The 17429-nt window shown below is 49.3% G+C and overlaps 9 protein-coding genes across 9 annotated transcripts; 3 read left to right on the top strand and 6 right to left on the bottom strand.

Moving 5' to 3' along the window:
* Positions 1 to 442: 442 nt before the first annotated feature.
* On the bottom strand, positions 443 to 2566 carry FMAN_05742 (uncharacterized protein; the record flags this gene model as incomplete). Its single annotated transcript, XM_041827566.1, has 1 exon — positions 443 to 2566. One exon carries the CDS (start codon positions 2564 to 2566, stop codon positions 443 to 445), a length of 2124 nt encoding a protein of 707 aa, XP_041678516.1.
* An 808-nt stretch (positions 2567 to 3374) lies between these two features.
* On the bottom strand, positions 3375 to 4529 carry FMAN_05743 (uncharacterized protein; the record flags this gene model as incomplete). Its single annotated transcript, XM_041827565.1, has 1 exon — positions 3375 to 4529. The coding sequence occupies one exon, from the start codon at positions 4527 to 4529 to the stop codon at positions 3375 to 3377; it is 1155 nt and encodes a 384-aa protein (XP_041678515.1).
* A 1233-nt stretch (positions 4530 to 5762) lies between these two features.
* FMAN_05744 (putative endoglucanase IV precursor) lies at positions 5763 to 6593 on the bottom strand (the record flags this gene model as incomplete). Its single annotated transcript, XM_041827563.1, has 1 exon — positions 5763 to 6593. The coding sequence occupies one exon, from the start codon at positions 6591 to 6593 to the stop codon at positions 5763 to 5765; it is 831 nt and encodes a 276-aa protein (XP_041678514.1).
* A 1049-nt stretch (positions 6594 to 7642) lies between these two features.
* FMAN_05745 (uncharacterized protein) lies at positions 7643 to 9214 on the bottom strand (the record flags this gene model as incomplete). The annotated part of the gene is made up of 3 exons (XM_041827562.1): positions 7643 to 8243; positions 8293 to 8744; positions 8798 to 9214. 3 exons carry the CDS (start codon positions 9212 to 9214, stop codon positions 7643 to 7645), a joined length of 1470 nt encoding a protein of 489 aa, XP_041678513.1.
* A 443-nt stretch (positions 9215 to 9657) lies between these two features.
* On the top strand, positions 9658 to 10278 carry FMAN_05746 (putative mitochondrial ferredoxin; the record flags this gene model as incomplete). Its single annotated transcript, XM_041827561.1, has 2 exons — positions 9658 to 9884; positions 9936 to 10278. 2 exons carry the CDS (start codon positions 9658 to 9660, stop codon positions 10276 to 10278), a joined length of 570 nt encoding a protein of 189 aa, XP_041678512.1.
* Positions 10279 to 10495: 217 nt separating this feature from the next.
* FMAN_05747 (uncharacterized protein) lies at positions 10496 to 11398 on the bottom strand (the record flags this gene model as incomplete). Its single annotated transcript, XM_041827560.1, has 1 exon — positions 10496 to 11398. The coding sequence occupies one exon, from the start codon at positions 11396 to 11398 to the stop codon at positions 10496 to 10498; it is 903 nt and encodes a 300-aa protein (XP_041678511.1).
* Positions 11399 to 11742: 344 nt separating this feature from the next.
* FMAN_05748 (uncharacterized protein) lies at positions 11743 to 13778 on the bottom strand (the record flags this gene model as incomplete). The annotated part of the gene is made up of 4 exons (XM_041827559.1): positions 11743 to 11947; positions 11997 to 13594; positions 13647 to 13652; positions 13704 to 13778. 4 exons carry the CDS (start codon positions 13776 to 13778, stop codon positions 11743 to 11745), a joined length of 1884 nt encoding a protein of 627 aa, XP_041678510.1.
* Positions 13779 to 14386: 608 nt separating this feature from the next.
* On the top strand, positions 14387 to 15874 carry FMAN_05749 (putative 3-isopropylmalate dehydrogenase beta; the record flags this gene model as incomplete). The annotated part of the gene is made up of 7 exons (XM_041827558.1): positions 14387 to 14437; positions 14507 to 14527; positions 14582 to 14653; positions 14738 to 15332; positions 15386 to 15508; positions 15569 to 15603; positions 15674 to 15874. 7 exons carry the CDS (start codon positions 14387 to 14389, stop codon positions 15872 to 15874), a joined length of 1098 nt encoding a protein of 365 aa, XP_041678509.1.
* Positions 15875 to 16337: 463 nt separating this feature from the next.
* On the top strand, positions 16338 to 17084 carry FMAN_05750 (uncharacterized protein; the record flags this gene model as incomplete). The annotated part of the gene is made up of 3 exons (XM_041827557.1): positions 16338 to 16490; positions 16548 to 17003; positions 17061 to 17084. The coding sequence occupies 3 exons, from the start codon at positions 16338 to 16340 to the stop codon at positions 17082 to 17084; spliced, it is 633 nt and encodes a 210-aa protein (XP_041678508.1).
* Positions 17085 to 17429: the final 345 nt, after the last annotated feature.

Genomic DNA, 17429 nt, shown 5'->3' with positions numbered 1-17429 from the left:
ATTTATAACTTTTTTTGGCCTTTCCCTCACTGAAACATATTAACCCATTCATCCAAGCGAGAAACAACAATTTCGGTTAACAAATCAATTCTGGCTGGCTTGTGACAATGATCGGTTTGCTGCGTCGAGAAACCTTTCTATGCATTATAATCCCGTGCACAAAGTACCACCATTGGTCTCAACCCTTCAATAACCCAACTAACGCAATACAACATGCACTTTGAACCGCTTGATCTCTCTAACCCAGACCCTTATTACAGTAAACAGGTATGCCAACCATTGTTAACTGGTTCTTTAACGCCATCGCTATGCTTTTGAATAAAACCCCATAAATGACACCACGCGTGCCTGCTCTTCGCTTGTTGCCCGCCGAGACTTGAAGCCTGTCTACTCATGCACCGCCTCTTCCTTTCCAAATTCCATCCTTCAGCTTTGCAATGCATTATGGCGTAACATGAACCAATGAAGCTGTATTGGTGATCAGGTTAGAGCCGCGCGTTGTCGTTTCAATGGCAGCCTGATCATTTGCGACGTATGACGTGGCGTCTTCTTCCAAATTCGATGCCTCCTTTGGCTTGCCATTGGACTTTTGAGTTTCGTGCCCCTGGGCTATTTGAGCCGTGTTGTCCGTTGCACTGGCCAGCCCGGTTGCGGCACCAAGATCTGCAACCTCATTGGCATCTTGCATTCTTTCGTCTTGATCATTCATAGCCATCGTAGAGTCCACACAGTCGTAAAAGAGCATAAAGACACCGGGAGAAAGGGTAAGCACTACATCTTCGCTAACCTTTGAGACGTTGTGATCGCTCAGCCTCCACCAGTCCATCTCAGGTTCGTCGATGTCGTTCTCATGATTCTTTCGCTCGAGCTCAGGCTGAATATCCATCATGCTATCAGGTTCCTCATCGTCAACTGCTTTGGTAGGCGGGCTATGTCGTGGATATTTGCGATAACATATGTAGTGCCCGTTCTCGTGTCGCCCATAGTGGGTAACCACTGCTCGAAGCTCATAGATAGGCCCCGTAAATTTGGATGAGCCTTGGTCGCCAGCTATCATTGATTCTCGAGGGTCCCCATCCCATTTCTCCTCTGCACTCGATGCTTGGGTTGAGGAATTGGAGGCACTGCCCAAACACCACGGGCCAAGATCCAGTGTCATTGGAAAGTTGACTGGAGCCGAGTTCTTCATCATGTTGAAAGTGGAAGGATCAAACACCGATCGTTGCATATGGACTGCCAGGCTTTTTGGCGCCCGAGAAATAACAATCTGCTTGGTCTTCGTAGAGCTGACTTTGTTATTAGCCGGAATGCTGCACTTTTCCGTCAGAGTTTTTTCCTCAAAATCATCTTCTTCCAAAGCTAGCTTCACTGCCTCAAGTCGGCACAGAGCTTTTTGGAGGTGCTCGTCTGGCTTCTCGTCGTTTCGCATCCTGTCTATCAACTTAGATAAAAGGTCCTCATGCTTGAGAAGTGTACACTTGGCACACTCGACGTTCTCGATCGCTTCCACTTTGCTGTAAGCATCCAGCCTTTCATACAGGTCATGCTGATTCTTGTTCAAACCAAGACTCAGTGTCAGGCATGTGAAAGGTATCATGGATAACCCCTCGGAATATCCACAACGAACACAGGCCACTCTCTGTGCGAGCATACCCTCCAACGGATTGTGGCTCGACTTAAGCTCGGGTGAAGATATTATGCTTTGATAGCCACTGTCGTCGCTATGCTCACTTACAGCAGCGTCGTCCTTATCGATCTTAACCGCCAGACCAGGATGTTGAGGCTGTGCGTTCTTGATAGCTTTTGCGACGCTCTTATCGATATCATCTAATAATTTGGAGTAGTATTCCTGAGCATCCTGTTGAGTCCATGTGCTCATAGACTTGAGCAGACTTGGAGTCCATAATGTGTGCCCATAATTCGAAACGTCGTTCAGGTCGGCGATCAGAGCCCGTAATGTTTGCGCAACGTCTTGATCGCCACTTTTATCCGATGCTTCAAGATATGTGGAGAGGTATTCAGGCAGAGGTTTAAGTGATGAAAGTCCTTGGAGTATGCTATTCTGGTAGCATGAGTTGTCCATATTGCCAAGACCTGGTGGACGATCGGATTCGGTCTTCAAGCCCAAAACGCTGCCGGTCATGGAGAGGGCGCGGTTTCTTACTTCGAAGACTGAGGACATGACGCCGCCGGGGCGAGTCAGCCCCAAAACCCTCCGCATCTTGTCGCTTTTGACAGCATGGTGGCTTCGTTCGACGAGACGCATCGACTCGGAGGTTGCGGTTGTGGTGGAGTTGTCGGGTGTATCCAAGGCATTCAGAAGGCTCTCAGGGACAATGAATACAAGGCCGTCCCAGAGACTAGTTCCTAAAAGGCGTATTGATTCTTGAAAGGTAGTGGTTGAAGCATATAAGTTGTATGTAATAGTGACGACAACAATGAGGCAAGAGATTAGGACACTCGGTTGAGTGATGCGATCCCAAGGATTCTGTTGTGGAAAGAGCTGTCGATGAGCTGCCACTGAATCGTCGTAGAACTCGTCGAAGTCAGGATGTCGAGACGTCATGCTGTATTGGAGGCCGGATTAACCTCCGCCTAGAAATTCGAAGTCGCAGCGCAGCTCGAAGTGTCTTAGCCTCGGACCCGTGATCAGGAAAGTAGTGGTAGAATATTGGTGCCGATCGAAAGGTAAGCCATGGCCTAGCTCTATGGGCGTGGAGATGCGGCAGAGAAAATCGATGCGATAGCGGGTTTGAATGGTGGTTGAAATGATGCAGTTGGCAGAAATATATAATCTGGAATCGCCACTTGAGGAGGCGAGAAAATTGGCAGAGGAAGATACAATTGCGACAATGAGATGTGGTCGTGTTGGAACAGCATTTTGCTGAAATTGATACAACATTGTATCTTTGCGTTAGTGGATTCTAAAGCAATAAGACAGTGCAGTCTCATACTATACACTGTACATTGTTCCTGCATCATAACTACCTAGCCTACCTATAGTAGTCTTACCGTGCCTGAGGTTGCTGGCTTTTTAGAATGTTGGTATGTACAAAGTAATTTGCTATATATAGAAGATGCTAGAAATCACAAGATACGCCACAGAGATATCCGCATGATATTTGTAATCGTGTAAATGAAAGTTCCAGAGTTTCTAACAAAACGGACAATCCCACGATAGATGACATATCTTCCACTTCCAAAATCACAAATCATGAAGGTATAGTAGTAGCTAGATAGGAAGGAAGAAAAGGAGCAGACGTATCGTGAAGGAATATATAATCTATGTACAAGAAAGGTAGACCGTTCATCGTTTTGCATGTCATGTTCATCATAATGTTTGTTTTTATTTTTGTTTTCCCTGTTCAACCCAGTCATTGCCGTTTGGCTGGAACGACATAAGCCAACTTTGGCTCCTCAACGGCAGCATTTTCGAAATTTGACCACATGCAGAGCGACACGGGTGTTGCGGGAAGCTCAACAGGGCTTTGGTTCTCCTCTACAATTGGAGCAAGCGGTGGGTAGGAGGGTGTGAAACCGGCCGTGGTTGGTGTAACAATGAACTTGTCATCAGGGCCACGAGCCAGGTGCAGGTGCAGTGTTGAGGGCGCACTTCTTGTAGAGAAGTATCCCCATGATTCTCGGGCCAACGACATCTCAGGAGTTTCTTGATCTCCCTTCTTTCTGAACCATTTCATCCACACAAATATGCCTACTCCAACCAGACAGCAGACGCCAGCAACAGTGCCTGCAGTCACGGCTCCTGTTGGGCTTATACCGCTGCCCTTCTTCTCTTCTTCCTTATCATCTGGAGTGACTGGTTCTGTAGTTGAACTCGTAGGATCAGCTGAGGCAAAAGGCGGTTGGAAAACCATATCAGGTACTTCTGATGTTTCGACTGACAGGATATCAGAAGTTGACGAGGATGTAATTGTGGATGTTGGAGTAGAAGTTATGGCCGATGTATATTCAGGAATCGGAAGCAAGAAGGCATAGCTTTCGTCTTGGTCTTTGTCGAGCACACATTCCTTATCGTCTTTGCAACTATATCCAAAAGGACAGCATCTCCTGGCCCCATTCATGGCACCACAGCGTTTTAGTTTCCGATCCCGTGCAAGTGTTTTGACCTCAGCTTCTGGGTTCGTTGATGGGTTCTGTCTCTCGATGTTGCAGGTTATGGGCAAAATGATCTCGCACTCTCCTTTCGAGTTCTTTGGGCAGCATAAAGCGGTTGTGTTTGCAGCAAGGACCTTGCAATCAGCCTGCGAGGAACAGCAGAAATCACCGGGAAGTTCGTTGCCACACCAATGATCTCCGGATATCGGACATGACCCATCTCGCCTTTGGTGTTGTGATGGGAAGTCCAAGAAGGACGGAGGAGCCTTCCGAGGGCTTTCAGGTTCTTCGCTGGCAAAGACTCTGACGTGTGGTTCAACGGCAGCTGGACTTGCTGGAGCCAGCAGAAAGGAAACCAGCACGACGAAGATCCTGAGGAGATGTCCCTCGTGAGGCTGGAGAGTGAAAGCCATGGCACATCTACATGGAAGATGGACGATATCACCGACAGGCTGGAGTTGAGATGTGCCAGAAAGAAAGAGTGCTGATAGTAATGAGAGCAAAGCGCCTCATGTGCAGACGCCGTGCAGCAGTTCTTAATGATAAAGGAGCGAGAGACGCAACTGAAAGACGCATACCAAGCTATTCCGGCAGCCCAGTCCCATTGTTAGTTCTTCCCTACATGAATCACAGACCAGAACCATCTCTATTTTTCGAGCTGTTGGTTCTGTTCTAAGAAACAACCAAGTCAGCCTTGAGAGCATGGGTTCGCGGATCGCCTGGAGACGCCAATCACGAAGGCATCCTAACCGCGGGCGCGACAAATAGCGTGGACTAGGCCCCAAGAAGTGGTCGATGTGCCCCTCTGAGTTATTCTCCCCTGACACAACCCAAGCCCTCGGAAGCGAGGCCAGAAACGACTCTCTTTTATAGGGCGGTGGTGTCGAAACCTCGAGGATCGAAGCGACGCAGGTTCAAGGTCTGGCGCTTATACAAGTGGGGAGGATCCTCTGAGGGACGCGCTATTGGGAGTTGAGACAACCACTTGGCCGCGGATGGTAGACGCTCAGCCGGCCAAAACGAAACGAAACAATTGAGTCATTCATTGAACCTGTAGGTGTGTGTCCTCGGGGGTCTGCCCTGGGTCCTGATAATGGGTTGTGTTGCAGCTTACTTGGATCACTTTGCCAGAAGCTTTGGTATAGCAATCATCAGACTGGCCCTTCGGCCTGATCATGAGCTAAGTTCTCTTCTTTCAATTGATGACTGTCAATGGATGCATTGTATTAGACACATGTAGCTCAAAGAGAGAAAACATGGTTCAGTGGTAAAAAATTGCAGCAACAGACAATACAAGTCACAGGGATCTCTCACGGCAAGCATGGTATACCAGTCACTGGTGATGACCAATGATGATGGCCTCCGATTGGTGTAGCAGGTCACACGTTGATTGATATATAGATAAAGCTTATTTTGGACTTTTCTTATCAATCAGTGCATATTGGATTCAAGCCATTATCTGGTGCAGAGTGAGCGAACTCTGCCAGCTCGCGTGATGAGTGAGCTATGCGGCGAGAGCAAAATGCATTGTCATCCATCACCTTGAGCTCGATAAAAAAAAAAGTATCGCCCTAAAGAAGGAAAAGCACTGAACAACAATGCCAGTCTCAAGATATCAGAAACCAACCCTGCCACAATTGATCAGCCTAGTACCTAGTGGTACACTTTGCAGTCGTTGTAGCTCTGGAGGGGCTCTGCTCAACAGATGATGTCCCTCCTTCAACAATGGTTGGGCCAGGGACTTCATAGTCAACAGAGCTAGAGTAGACATTGACAAGAATTCCAGGATCTTCGATGTCGTAAAGCTCAGTACCGAGGTAGCCAGATGGAGAGTCGGAACCATCGCCTGTGATTCTGAGGTTGAAACATTGTGGATAGTTTTGGGCACCGCCTCGCTCAAGAGCATTGTGCAGAGCAATGATTTCGTGTCGGAGGACGTAGTTCCCAGGCGCAATGTTCTCTGGAATTCGGACGTTCCACCTGTCTCCATTCTCTTGAAGAACACTGTCTGCATACCTGCCAGGAGTGCCCTGCTCAAGTTGACCCAGACCATCAATCTTGAAGAACTCAAGTTCAGTCTTGTCAACTCGCTCACAAGGGCCCTTGCAATTGGCGAGGTAGTTCAAGATAGGGCCGATGTGGTTTTCAGGCCAGCCTGACCATCGGAGGGTGATGACGTCGCCTGCCGTGACTTCGATGTGGCCCTCAGCTGGAGTGGCATCGCGGTGGCAGATGATATCAGGATCGCCATAGGCTTCAGGGGAAACGAAACCATTGTCTCGCTGCGAGATGGTCCAGCCAGCAACGACAGGAGGGTTCTCCATGTAGGGAAAGTCAGTGCTGCCATAGCCTTGATAAGACACACCGTTGATGATGATCTCATCAACATGACCATGGGCAGAAACGATGATGGCAGGAAGAAGAAGAGCAAGCCAGCAAGCGGCCTTAAAACGAGTCATCTTGAAGGGGAGGCCCATGGTGAAGATTAAGGCAGAGGTCGAGAAATATCAATGAGTGTGTAGTCAAAGAAAGAGTGTTGGAATGGGATGAAGGAAATGCTCTGCGGTTCTCATTTTCCCTAACCTTGGGAGATCACTCAGACTTTATACCTGAAGCTGGGACAACCAAATTTCATTTGAATATCTGCGTTTGAAACTCTCCTGCATCTCCTCCACACCAACGATAACCTTACCTTGATTAAAGGCACAGAGGAGTTTTCCTCCGATGTAGTTATCCTGTTTCTTGGCGAATCAACACCCGAAGGATGTATCGGCTGTATCATGATTGGTCTCCCCTTCGGCTGTCAACTTTTATCCCCTGATCTGTACAACATTCCCAGACAAGATTTCCGCAGGGCCAAGAAACAGCCACAGTAGGAGATACATCAGACGAGAAACCAGAGTCAGAGGTAAATGCTCTATAATGACTGCTTGAATCAGGGGGGAGAGGCTGAACCAAAGCGCCAACTTGATCTCTAGACGAATAGGGTGCTGTTTCTACCTGCATGCAGACGGAACAGAACGTGACGGGAGCTTGCAGCCGTTGTTTCAACATGGGGTATTCCGACTGTGCGTACTCATTGGAGAAGCGTTAGTCAATGACCTGCAGCAACCCGTACGCCACTTGGAGTTGAGACGGCTGAATTAGAGTCCCGGGATGCCGAAGGCTGGATGACAACTATGAGGCATCGGATCAGCCAGTCGAGAAAGACTGAAATTGAGGGCAGGCTCAGTACCTAGCTTCGTAAGCAAAAGAAATGTCTCAGGCCGAAATCTCACTTGATTGTGAAGTAAACAGGAATTCGTAAGATATTCAAGAGTTGTGATCTGTCGTTTGGATATAAATATGTGTGGACTACTAGAAAACAACCCCTTTTATCATTTTGCACCATTTTTAGAAAGATGGGGGTGGATATCATGCCGTCTCTTCGTCAAGCTCGTAGGGGAGAGATACATCCCAACCGCAACGCCATGCCAGGAAAATGCACCTCAGTGCATACACCACAAACATTCATCACTGTGCCGTCTTAGAACTCGCCTTCTCCACCATGGCCAACCACACTGGCAGTCCAGAGACCAACTAGTCCCCACCAGTTGACCTTCCAGCCTCTCCAGAGTCCCTCGCGACCCTGGCCCTTGTAGACTGTGGCGGCAACACCCTTAGTCTTAGCCTTGCCTTTCTTTGCTGCGGCTGGTTTCGTGCTGGTGACCTCGTGAGTTCCCTCTTCGTTCACGATATGGAACATGGTACCAAAGGTGCCTTCATAACGCCCTGGGGGGACAATAGTTGTGAATTGTTGGTCAGGACCGCTAAGTGCTTGCACATATTCGTGGCTTGACAGAACCGAAACCTGACCACGTCGAAGGACAGTCTCAATAGGAAGCTTGAGCAGAATCGCAGATGATGAGGCGACGAATTTGGCGATAGAAAAGGTCATTGGCGAGACATGGCTGTCGATCATGAACTGAGTTCGGAGAACCAGGGGTGTTGAGAGAGTGATAAGAGGGTGGATCAAGGAGTTGAGGACGGTTGGTAGTACTAGCATCGACGAACACAGGTATGAGGGGAGGTTTCTGAGGGTGGCTAGCGTCCTGCGCTGGCCGTTTGAGCTCGGAGTGACAATAAGTCTGGCCAACGTTAGTTTTGCTTTTGCAACCAAGATGCGATAGATCATACCTAGTTCGCACCAAATCTAATGGCGATAGAGCGAGTCCTGTAGCCACAGCAGCAGCCGCGGCGACAAAGAGCGACGCCCAAGGATACGGCGAGGCGATATCGATCATGCGATCGATGTCTTCTCTAACGCCCATGTCCGGGACATTGAAGATCGCACTGAGAAAACTTCTACCCCAATTTTCCAGCAGCGACTGCAACACCGTGTAGAGAAATGTCGCATTCGATCCCTTCCATACACCCCAAGCACCTTCTTTCCCCCACAGCTGCCCAATCACTTCAAGAATCGAGTCTGGTCGGCGGAGTGTGAGGTAATGTTCCGGAACATTCGGTTTCTTCACAGGAGAAGGAGCTCGTCGACCGTGTGAGCCTCTAGGAGTCGAGGGACTGGGGGTCGATGGTACGTGAGATGTGAAATAGGCAGGTTCCTCGCCTTCAGAATCTGAGTCTCCGAACTATGCGTCATGATTTAGCGGTGTACCTCCCACCAAGCTCCAAATTCACTTACACCACCGTACATAGAGCTTCCGTGAAAAGAGGGCTGTCTCTTAGGCGTCTCCGGCTCAACAGGAGTTTCGTATGCAGCATTTTCATCCTGGTTCCGGACCTGAAGCAACGTCTTTGCTACCTCGAAAGGTTGGGCCATGAGTACTGAGGTGTACTTCCATAGCAGCTCATCGATAAGGTCCTTGACATTCTGGACCATAGATGGGGAGGTATCGCCTAAATAATCATTGTATTCCAGGTCGGATAGGATATCGCGTGCTTTGGAGGCATATCTTTCACCAGCTGCAGTCACATGTCGTCCATCGGGGAATGGGTTTGGGCTAGGGCTCGACTTATTGACTGTCTCGGCGGCTTCTCCAATTGTGGGAGGGATGTAGTACGGCCTCAAGGGATTGACGCCTTCTCTGTGAGTCGACATGGTTGGTCGAGACAACACGACGACATAAACCTCTATAAGAAATAATTATAGAGAAAATGCGACAGTTGAGAGCTCTAACGTTACCCGATTCCCACCAGAGAAAATGAAATCATGCCTGCCCATGGCCCCACCCCGGCCACCCGGAGTTAGACGTCGGACTCCGGCCAATGAATTTCCCGGCCGAAAGCGCTGTTTTGCTGATCCGCTATCCGAGACTACTCACTTTTTTTCGGGCTTGCTTAATATCATCTTGGACGTGAGAGGACGAGACGGGGGCATAAGCGTCCATTGACCGAAATTGGCGCATCTAGAGCCTCTCAACACTTTCCCTCTTCAACTTAAGGACTGTGCAGTTTGCCATTGAATATATAACGTTTGTGACCCTCAGTTCCTCCATTAATTTTCGACGAGAACCCCGCCAATATCCCGAATTCGCCGAAACTATGTCTGCGTCACGATCCTTTGCGACTTGCTTGGCCAAGCTTCCGGTTGCGGCACCACGAACAATACAGCCAATGCGACTTGGTCAGAATGCAGTGTCTCAGACGTCCAAAGGTCGATCCTCTACAATCTCTCGATTTACTCGCTTCTCGCCTGTTTCCCATAGAGCATTCACTACCACGACACAACGGCGCCATGGACACATTGACCCCCCGAAGCCCGGTGAGGAGTATGTTGAACCTAAATCCCAGCTGGAAAGCATTTGATTGACATTGCTTAGACTTTATGTCACGTTCATCGAGAAGGACGGCACAGAGAACAAGTTTGCTGTTTCTGAGGGGGATAACCTTCTCGATATCGCCCAAGCAAACGATCTAGAGATGGAGGGCGCGTGCGGAGGATCTTGCGCCTGCTCGACATGCCATGTTATCGTTGCTGACGACGCATATTTCGACAAGATGCCCGAGCCCGAGGATGACGAAAACGATATGCTGGACCTGGCCTTTGGACTCACCGAGACGAGTCGACTGGGCTGCCAAGTTAAGATGACCAAGGAGCTAGACGGCTTAGTTGTGAAGCTGCCATCCATGACGAGGAACCTGCAAGCGAGCGATTTCAGTTAAGAAGCTTAATGAAGCACATGTTTTGATATGAGATGAGGAAAACTCTGTACTTTGTAAAACTACTGTATTTGGAAAAGACCGGGCGATGGCGGGGATTCAGGTGCATCATACGGGGTATCTTTGTTGTGACATTTAGTTGTAAGGCCGGAACAGCACGGCCTGATGATTCCACTACTCCTCTTAAACGAAAGAAAGAAATGAACACACTGAAATGATATTACGCCTCCTCGAGCGCTCCCTTTTTTAACCCGCCGCCTCCTGAGGCGATTAATTCCAAGAAACCCTTCTTACTCATCTCATTGACCTTTTCCTCTCGCTTCTTCATACCGATAACACCCTCCTTTTTCACACCCTTCTCGGCTTCAACAGCCTTGACTTGTGCGGCACGAACGGCGTTGAACAGCTTGACAACACCACGCTGCGCAACCTTTCGTAGCCTCCTCTCTGTCACCATAATCTCCGATGTCGATGTCTCGAGCTCTCCAGTGGCGTCGTTTGTGGTTGCGATAAGAACATCCTTCACACGGCCCTTCTCGAAAGCTCGCTTCTTCTGCTCGCGCATCTGCTTTTTCGCCTTGGATTCTAAGGCGCTGTCGACAGCGGCCTTGGAGGCTTCGTGTGCTGCCGCACTTCGGGCGAGGACAGGATCTGATCGCTTGGACGATGATAGCTTGGTAGAGAGAATCTTGGAGAGCGATGTTGCGAAGGCATTGGGGTCGTTTCGCTTGGACTTTTTGCGTTTGTTTGTGGAATCGTCATCCTCATCGTCATCGTCTGACCCTTCGTCGTCATCATCGTCTTCCTCTTCGTCGGATTCAGCTTCTGGTTTGCTGTTTCTGGCATTCTTGGCGTTTGTTTTTGTCTTCTTCAGGGGCTTGTTTGCCACAGCGCCCTCGTCTTCTGAGCTTGAAACTTCATTTTCGGAGTCGCCAACATCGTCCACCTTGACATTGTGAATATCGTCGTCTGAATCAAGCAGATTTACAGCGTCAAACTCTTGCGCCTCCTCGGATTCAGAGTCACTGTTGTAATCTCGGAGTTGCTTTCTCTTTTGCTTTTTTGTGGGCCGTTGTAGACGACCATCGTGCTGTCTCTTCTTTTTGTTTCCAGGTCCGGCCATTGTGAAATGTTTGTGTCGAGTTGATGAAGCTGGGATATTCAATGCTTCCAGAGCAAATCGTCGCGGATCTGAATTGGACGTCAAACTTTTGAGAATTTTGCCGGGGAAATTTTCTGGTCAGTGGAGGGGTGGGCCTGGGCGGTGAGCTAAGCTTCTGTGGATGTGTTGTGGGGCCGGTGCTAGTGGGGCCGTATTTAAGAGGTCCTGTAGCAGGTATTACTCTGTTGGAATTTATCCAGGTTTGGGGGCGAAGAAAGATTCCAAGGTGAAAGAGTGGTATTAAATAGTGCTATAGTTTTCAAAAACTGAATATTGGTCCCGCCTCTTGTGTAAAGATCTAACATCTAAAAGAACTTGCTGAGCTTGTCCCATAGTGATGGGGGTACGACCGTCTCAACAGGAACTGCTTCAGGCGCATCCGGAGCCTCCACCGTTTTCTTCCAGGTTTCCTTTCCGTCGATGTAAAGAGTGTAGTGCAGTGAACTCCCACCGTTTTCGAATTTCTCAATAGAAAAGGATCCGAACTTCGACTTGCCTCCAGGGATATACCTTGGTGTCTGTTAGTAGCTGTGCCTTGATCAATGGAGCATAAACTTACTTCATCATAATATCATCGTCTGTCTGCTTGTACGTTGGGAATGGAGAAGCGAATTGGTTCAAAGGACTTGTTGAAAACTCGTGAGCAGCAGCGGACTGTGGCCATCGCGAGTCAGTTGGGGGTGGAAATCTGGTTGCGGCGAATTCATGGCGATCTCCAGAGAGGATAACGACACTGGCGCCTCTAGCACCAGAATCCCACATAGCTTCTAGGACTTGCTTTCTCTCAGCAAGGAAACCACCCCAGGTATCCTTCACATTGATAGGCCAGTTCTTGGTGAAAGGAACAGAAGAAGCAATGAACTTCCATCGAACTCCTTGAGGAACAGGACGCTCCAACCATGCCAAAAGGTCAGCCAATTGCTCCTTGCCTAGCATGGTCTTGTCTGTGGCATTGAAAGGGGCGTTGTTGCTGGAACGATAGCTGCGGGTATCCATCATGAAAAAGGTGGCAGGTCCTTGGGTGAACTCGTACCATGTGGCATTGCGTCTCAGGTTGAGAGAACCTGCAGCTTCAGAAATCGGTGGGTTGACATTGGCTTGGTAGATGTGCCAAGGGTCAACAGCCGCGCTGTAGATGCCAGTTGTGTTAGAAGACCAATCGTTGGAGATCTCATGGTCATCGAGCACGTGAATCCAGCTCAGATTCTGTGCAACAGGGGCCCAGTCAGGTGAAGCATAGATTTGGCGGTATTGCATGCGATACTCGTCAATCGTTTTCCCAAAACGTTCAGGGACGTCAACATAGATGAAGTCGCCAAGGAAGAGCATGAACTGAGGATCCAACTTAGGAAGTAGACCTGCAAGATTCCTCAGGCCAGGGATAGCCAAAGCATGTTCCATAGGGTTGTAGGGAAATCGTGGAAGAATGCAAGACGTGGACAGGAAGGTAAAAAGGCCATCCTTGGTGTTCGGCATCTCTCCAACCTTGGGAGCAGAGCGAAACTCGCCGGTGTGGTTGTTGGAAGTCCTCCACTCGTAGATGTTCTGCTTCGCGGAGTCAAGAGGCACTGTAAGAGTTGTGGTAAAATCGGTGCCGTTGTCTGTCGAAGTGACGTAGCCTGCAGTGAGCCAAATCTTGGTGTCATAGGTCGGCTCATCATCCTTGATGTGATATTCGAATGTGATGGGCATTTGCAACTGATCGGGCTCGCGAATGACGAACCTCGCCTCTGATGGTGACACATATCCGAGTCTAACAAAAGAAAGATCATCAGACGGATAATACCACCTTGCACGAAACAAAGCATCAGCCGTCAAGCCGATAAGAATGGCGTTGATGAGGAAGGTGAAGAACGACGCAATTGGGCGCCTAGCACTGGGAGCTCCGGACAAGAGGATGTTTGCAATACTGGGAACCTTCTCTCCAACAGTAAGCTTCTCCTTAATGTCAACAACTTCGGCGACAACCTCAGCCTCAGGTGCGACTGCCACACCATCCTCTGTTAATAATGGAGTTTCAGAGGTGACTGTGGACTCTTTGACAGTGACGTCGACTTCATCCTCGATAACTCCAATCTCTGGCTGAGCGAAGTAGCTCGAAATGTAAGAAGGAACATAGATTGCAAAAAGCGCAAACGCGATGGAAGGGAAATGTGCCTGGAGGATTCGGTTAGTTGGTGAGATTAAAGCTTCTTGAACTGCGGCTTACTGGGAACTATAGTCTATGGTCAGCACTTTCTCGTGTTAGCAAGTATGAGCAACTAACAAGTCTGAAGAATATGAGAGCGCTTATCCTCAGAGCGACTGAGGACAGCTTTGCGGCCTTCGTTTGAAGAGCCATGATGACGACTCCCTCTAAAAGGAGATACCAAAACAATCAAGGGGGAGTTCGCGAGAGCTGGGATGAGACGGGGGGTGTAAGACAAGACAGCTCTGAAATCTGCGGTGGAATTAAGGAGAGTCAAGAAGAACAAAAGCTGGAAATTCATATATCAACAACTCAACGCGTCATGAGGAGCAAGTTATTTATCAAGAAGACAGCCCCGTTTTACCTGAAGCTTTGTTATGAAGGACTACCTTACAAGGGGGTGAGGTCATGGTCTGAGATGACCCTGTCCTGTAACATTACCTTGGCTCGTATTGGCTTATAACCTCATGTGTGGCGTAGCTGTGGCTAAACATTTCCCCGACCTGGGCCAGCTGGGCGGGGTCTTTCAGCCACACGGCATAGGATCCCACCCCGCCGCTACCTAAGCTTGTGCTACGCACCTGAGCCACACTTTCAATGCCCCTCTCCGATCTCGGCAGTTGTGTAGCGGGGGTAAGGGTAAGGGAAGCTCAGCGATATCTCGTCGAATTTATTCTTTAATTTCCTCTTCCTTTTCTAACCAATTACTCTCGTACTTCGTCACATAAAACGGATTCTTCTACCAGATAAGTATTGTAACCATGGCGGAACACAACATCGTTGTCTTTGCGGGCGACCACTGTGGCCCAGAGGTAGGCTACCCGCGAGCTTTCCCACCCTTCACTCTAGACGGAGAGAGGCTGACTCTGGTTATTTTGCAGGTTATTGCCGAAGCAATTAAAGTATGAGTCTAGTGTTTTCGATCTGCAGTTGGGCATGTCTGACGCAGAATTTAGGTTATCAAGGCGGTTGAGGACAACAGCCCGACTGCTGGCAAATTCAATTTGAATCACCTGCTGCTCGGAGGAGTAAGTCGTCCCTGGATGACGGATCACTCGGGTCCGAAGACATTCATGAGAGAATTCTCTTGCTGACTTCTGCTTTCTCCCCAGTGCTCTATCGACAAGACCGGATCCCCTCTTACAGACGAGGCCCTCGCCGCCGCCAAAGCCTCCGACGCTGTGCTCCTCGGTGCCATTGGCGGCCCTGAATGGGGCACTGGCGCCGTTCGCCCGGAGCAGGGCCTTTTAAAGCTACGCAGTGAGATGTGCGCCTATGGAAACCTCCGTCCCTGTTTCTTCGCGTCCGACGCGCTCGTCGAGACCTCCCCCCTGAAGGCGGATGTTTGCCGTGGCGTCGACATGATGCTAGTCCGGGAATTGACCTCAGGCCTGTATTTCGGAGAGAGGAAAGAGTACGATGGAGTCAATGCGTTTGACACTACTGTTTATACGAAGCCAGAAATCGAGCGTATCGCACGGCTGGGCGGCTACCTAGCCAAGACTAGGGGAGACTCGCGGGTCATCTCGCTAGATAAGGCCAATGTGTTGGCAACAAGCAGACTCTGGCGTTCTGTGGTTGACGAGGTTTATAAGAACGAGTTCCCTGACTTGAAGGTTGAGCATCAGCTCATTGACAGCGCCGCCATGATCATGGTCAAGAACCCGAAGCAGCTCAACGGCGTTATGATAGCGCCAAACTTGGCAGGTGAGCAAGGCCCCTCGACCACCTCGTAGGCGGCTTAGCTGATGAGCTTTTAGGAGATATTCTGAGCGACGAGGCGAGCGCCATAACTGGCAGCATAGGGCTCCTCCCAAGCGCTAGTCTCTGCGGAGTTCCGGAAGTAGGCTCTAAAGTGCTTTCTATCTATGAACCTATTCATGGTAAGACTCCCATCCTCCACTCGAGCCCTTCAAGATATCAGTCGCTAACTCAGATGACAGGTAGCGCGCCGGACATTTCAGGAAAGGGGATTGTCGTACGTTAAAACCCTGTTTCGGACGGTTCCTATACATTTGCTGCAAGCCCAGAGCTGACATTATTTCTAGAACCCCATTGGCACCATCCTTTCCGTGGCTATGATGTTGCGGTACTCTCTGAATCTTCCCCACGAGGCTAAAGCCGTTGAGGACGCGGTTCGAGCTGCCATCGACGCCGGACTAAGAACCAAGGATATGGGCGGCAGCACAGGCACCGCTGAAGCAGGAGATGCCATCGTTGCTGAGCTAGTCAAGGTTCTCAAGGCATGAGGTATCTCACGCCTGAAGGAAAATAGACAGCGAGGGTGCAACGAGAAAAAACAGAGGTTGGGGGGTGGAAGATATAAAGATGATAGTTGCTACGGAAGCGTGAGTTGAGAACAGAAGCGGTGGGGGAAAACAGTGGTTGACAGAAAGAGGCTTCAGATAGCTGGCGAAAAAATAAAAAGAGCAGTTACCTAATAACTGTCAAGCTAGAGATAGCTATATCACTACAAACGAAAGATCAAACACAGAGATATCCAATGCTGAAGCACAGTTAGCAACTCCCTATCAGGAATCGGATACAAGTACCTCCCTAGCATCGGGCGGGACGGGACGGGAGACCTGACAATGCAATCACGTGATGCCGACTGTTCAGTCAGGAACAGGGTCGTTGGCTCCGACACATGTCCACTTTAGCGACAGCTTGTCCTGAACAGCACGCGACAACATCCTACACAAAGCCGCAACAATGAGACTATCAACACTTGTCGCTGGGCTTTTCGCCGGTCTGGTCACCAATGTCGCTGCTACTGCTTTGACATACAAGCTCGATGCCAACGAGAAGGCCTGTTTCCATACCACCACGAAAAAGCAGGGAGAGAAGATCGCATTCTACTTTGCTGTGAGCCTCCTCCAATGCAAGTCACCCGCCGAATTTGGAGTTTAACATGAACTACAGGTCCAATCCGGTGGTTCTTTTGATGTCGACTACGTCGTGGAGGGTCCCAATGGCAAGATCATCATGGATGGTCAAAAGGAGCGACAAGGCGATTTTGTCTTCTCCGCCAACGTTGTCGGCGACTACTCTTTCTGCTTCGATAACGAGATGAGCACCTTCGCCGAGAAGTTTGTCGATTTCGAGATTGCCGTCGAGAACGAGTCCCGCGCCCAACTGCCTTCCAAGCAGGGTACCACCCCCGAACAGACTTCGATCCTCGAGGACTCCATCTTCAAGGTCTCTGGCCAGCTTTCGACCATTTCCCGAAACCAGAAGTACTTCCGAACTCGTGAAAACCGTAACTTTGCCACCGTCAACAGCACTGAGGGCCGAATCATCAACTTCAGCATGATCCAGATCGGTCTGATTATCTGCATGGGTGCCCTGCAGGTGTTTGTTGTTCGATTCTTTTTCCAGGTAAGTCCTACTTGCGTGTATGAAAGTTCGCGGAGCGCTGGCTAACTATATAATCAGGGTGCGCGCAAAGGCTACGTATAAGGAAATCGCTGTATCATATACGACGGAACTAGGTGTTACGAGGCGCGGAATCAAAAGGAGATGGATATCGGAAGTGTTTCGTATAATCAGCGGAAGCAGAGCGCTTGAACTGTCTTGAGAGTCTGGTATTTGGGTTGAATTTACAGATTTGCGATACTGATATGATAGCTGTCATGATACGCTTTTGCTTGGCCTGACAGTCAATGAAATGACATGAGGCTGTGGCAATTTACATTTATGAATAGGTGTTTTCCATGCGAATTGAAGTTCTCTGCTGACTTCTGCCATTATCAACATCCAAGTCCCCTGATCATCTTCACGCACTTGAAATAATACCTGGCCAGT

This window comes from Fusarium mangiferae (assembly GCF_900044065.1).
Source record: "Fusarium mangiferae strain MRC7560 genome assembly, contig: FMAN_scaffold002, whole genome shotgun sequence".
Taxonomy (NCBI): domain Eukaryota; kingdom Fungi; phylum Ascomycota; class Sordariomycetes; order Hypocreales; family Nectriaceae; genus Fusarium; species Fusarium mangiferae.
This window is presented reverse-complemented; position numbering and strand designations above follow the sequence as displayed.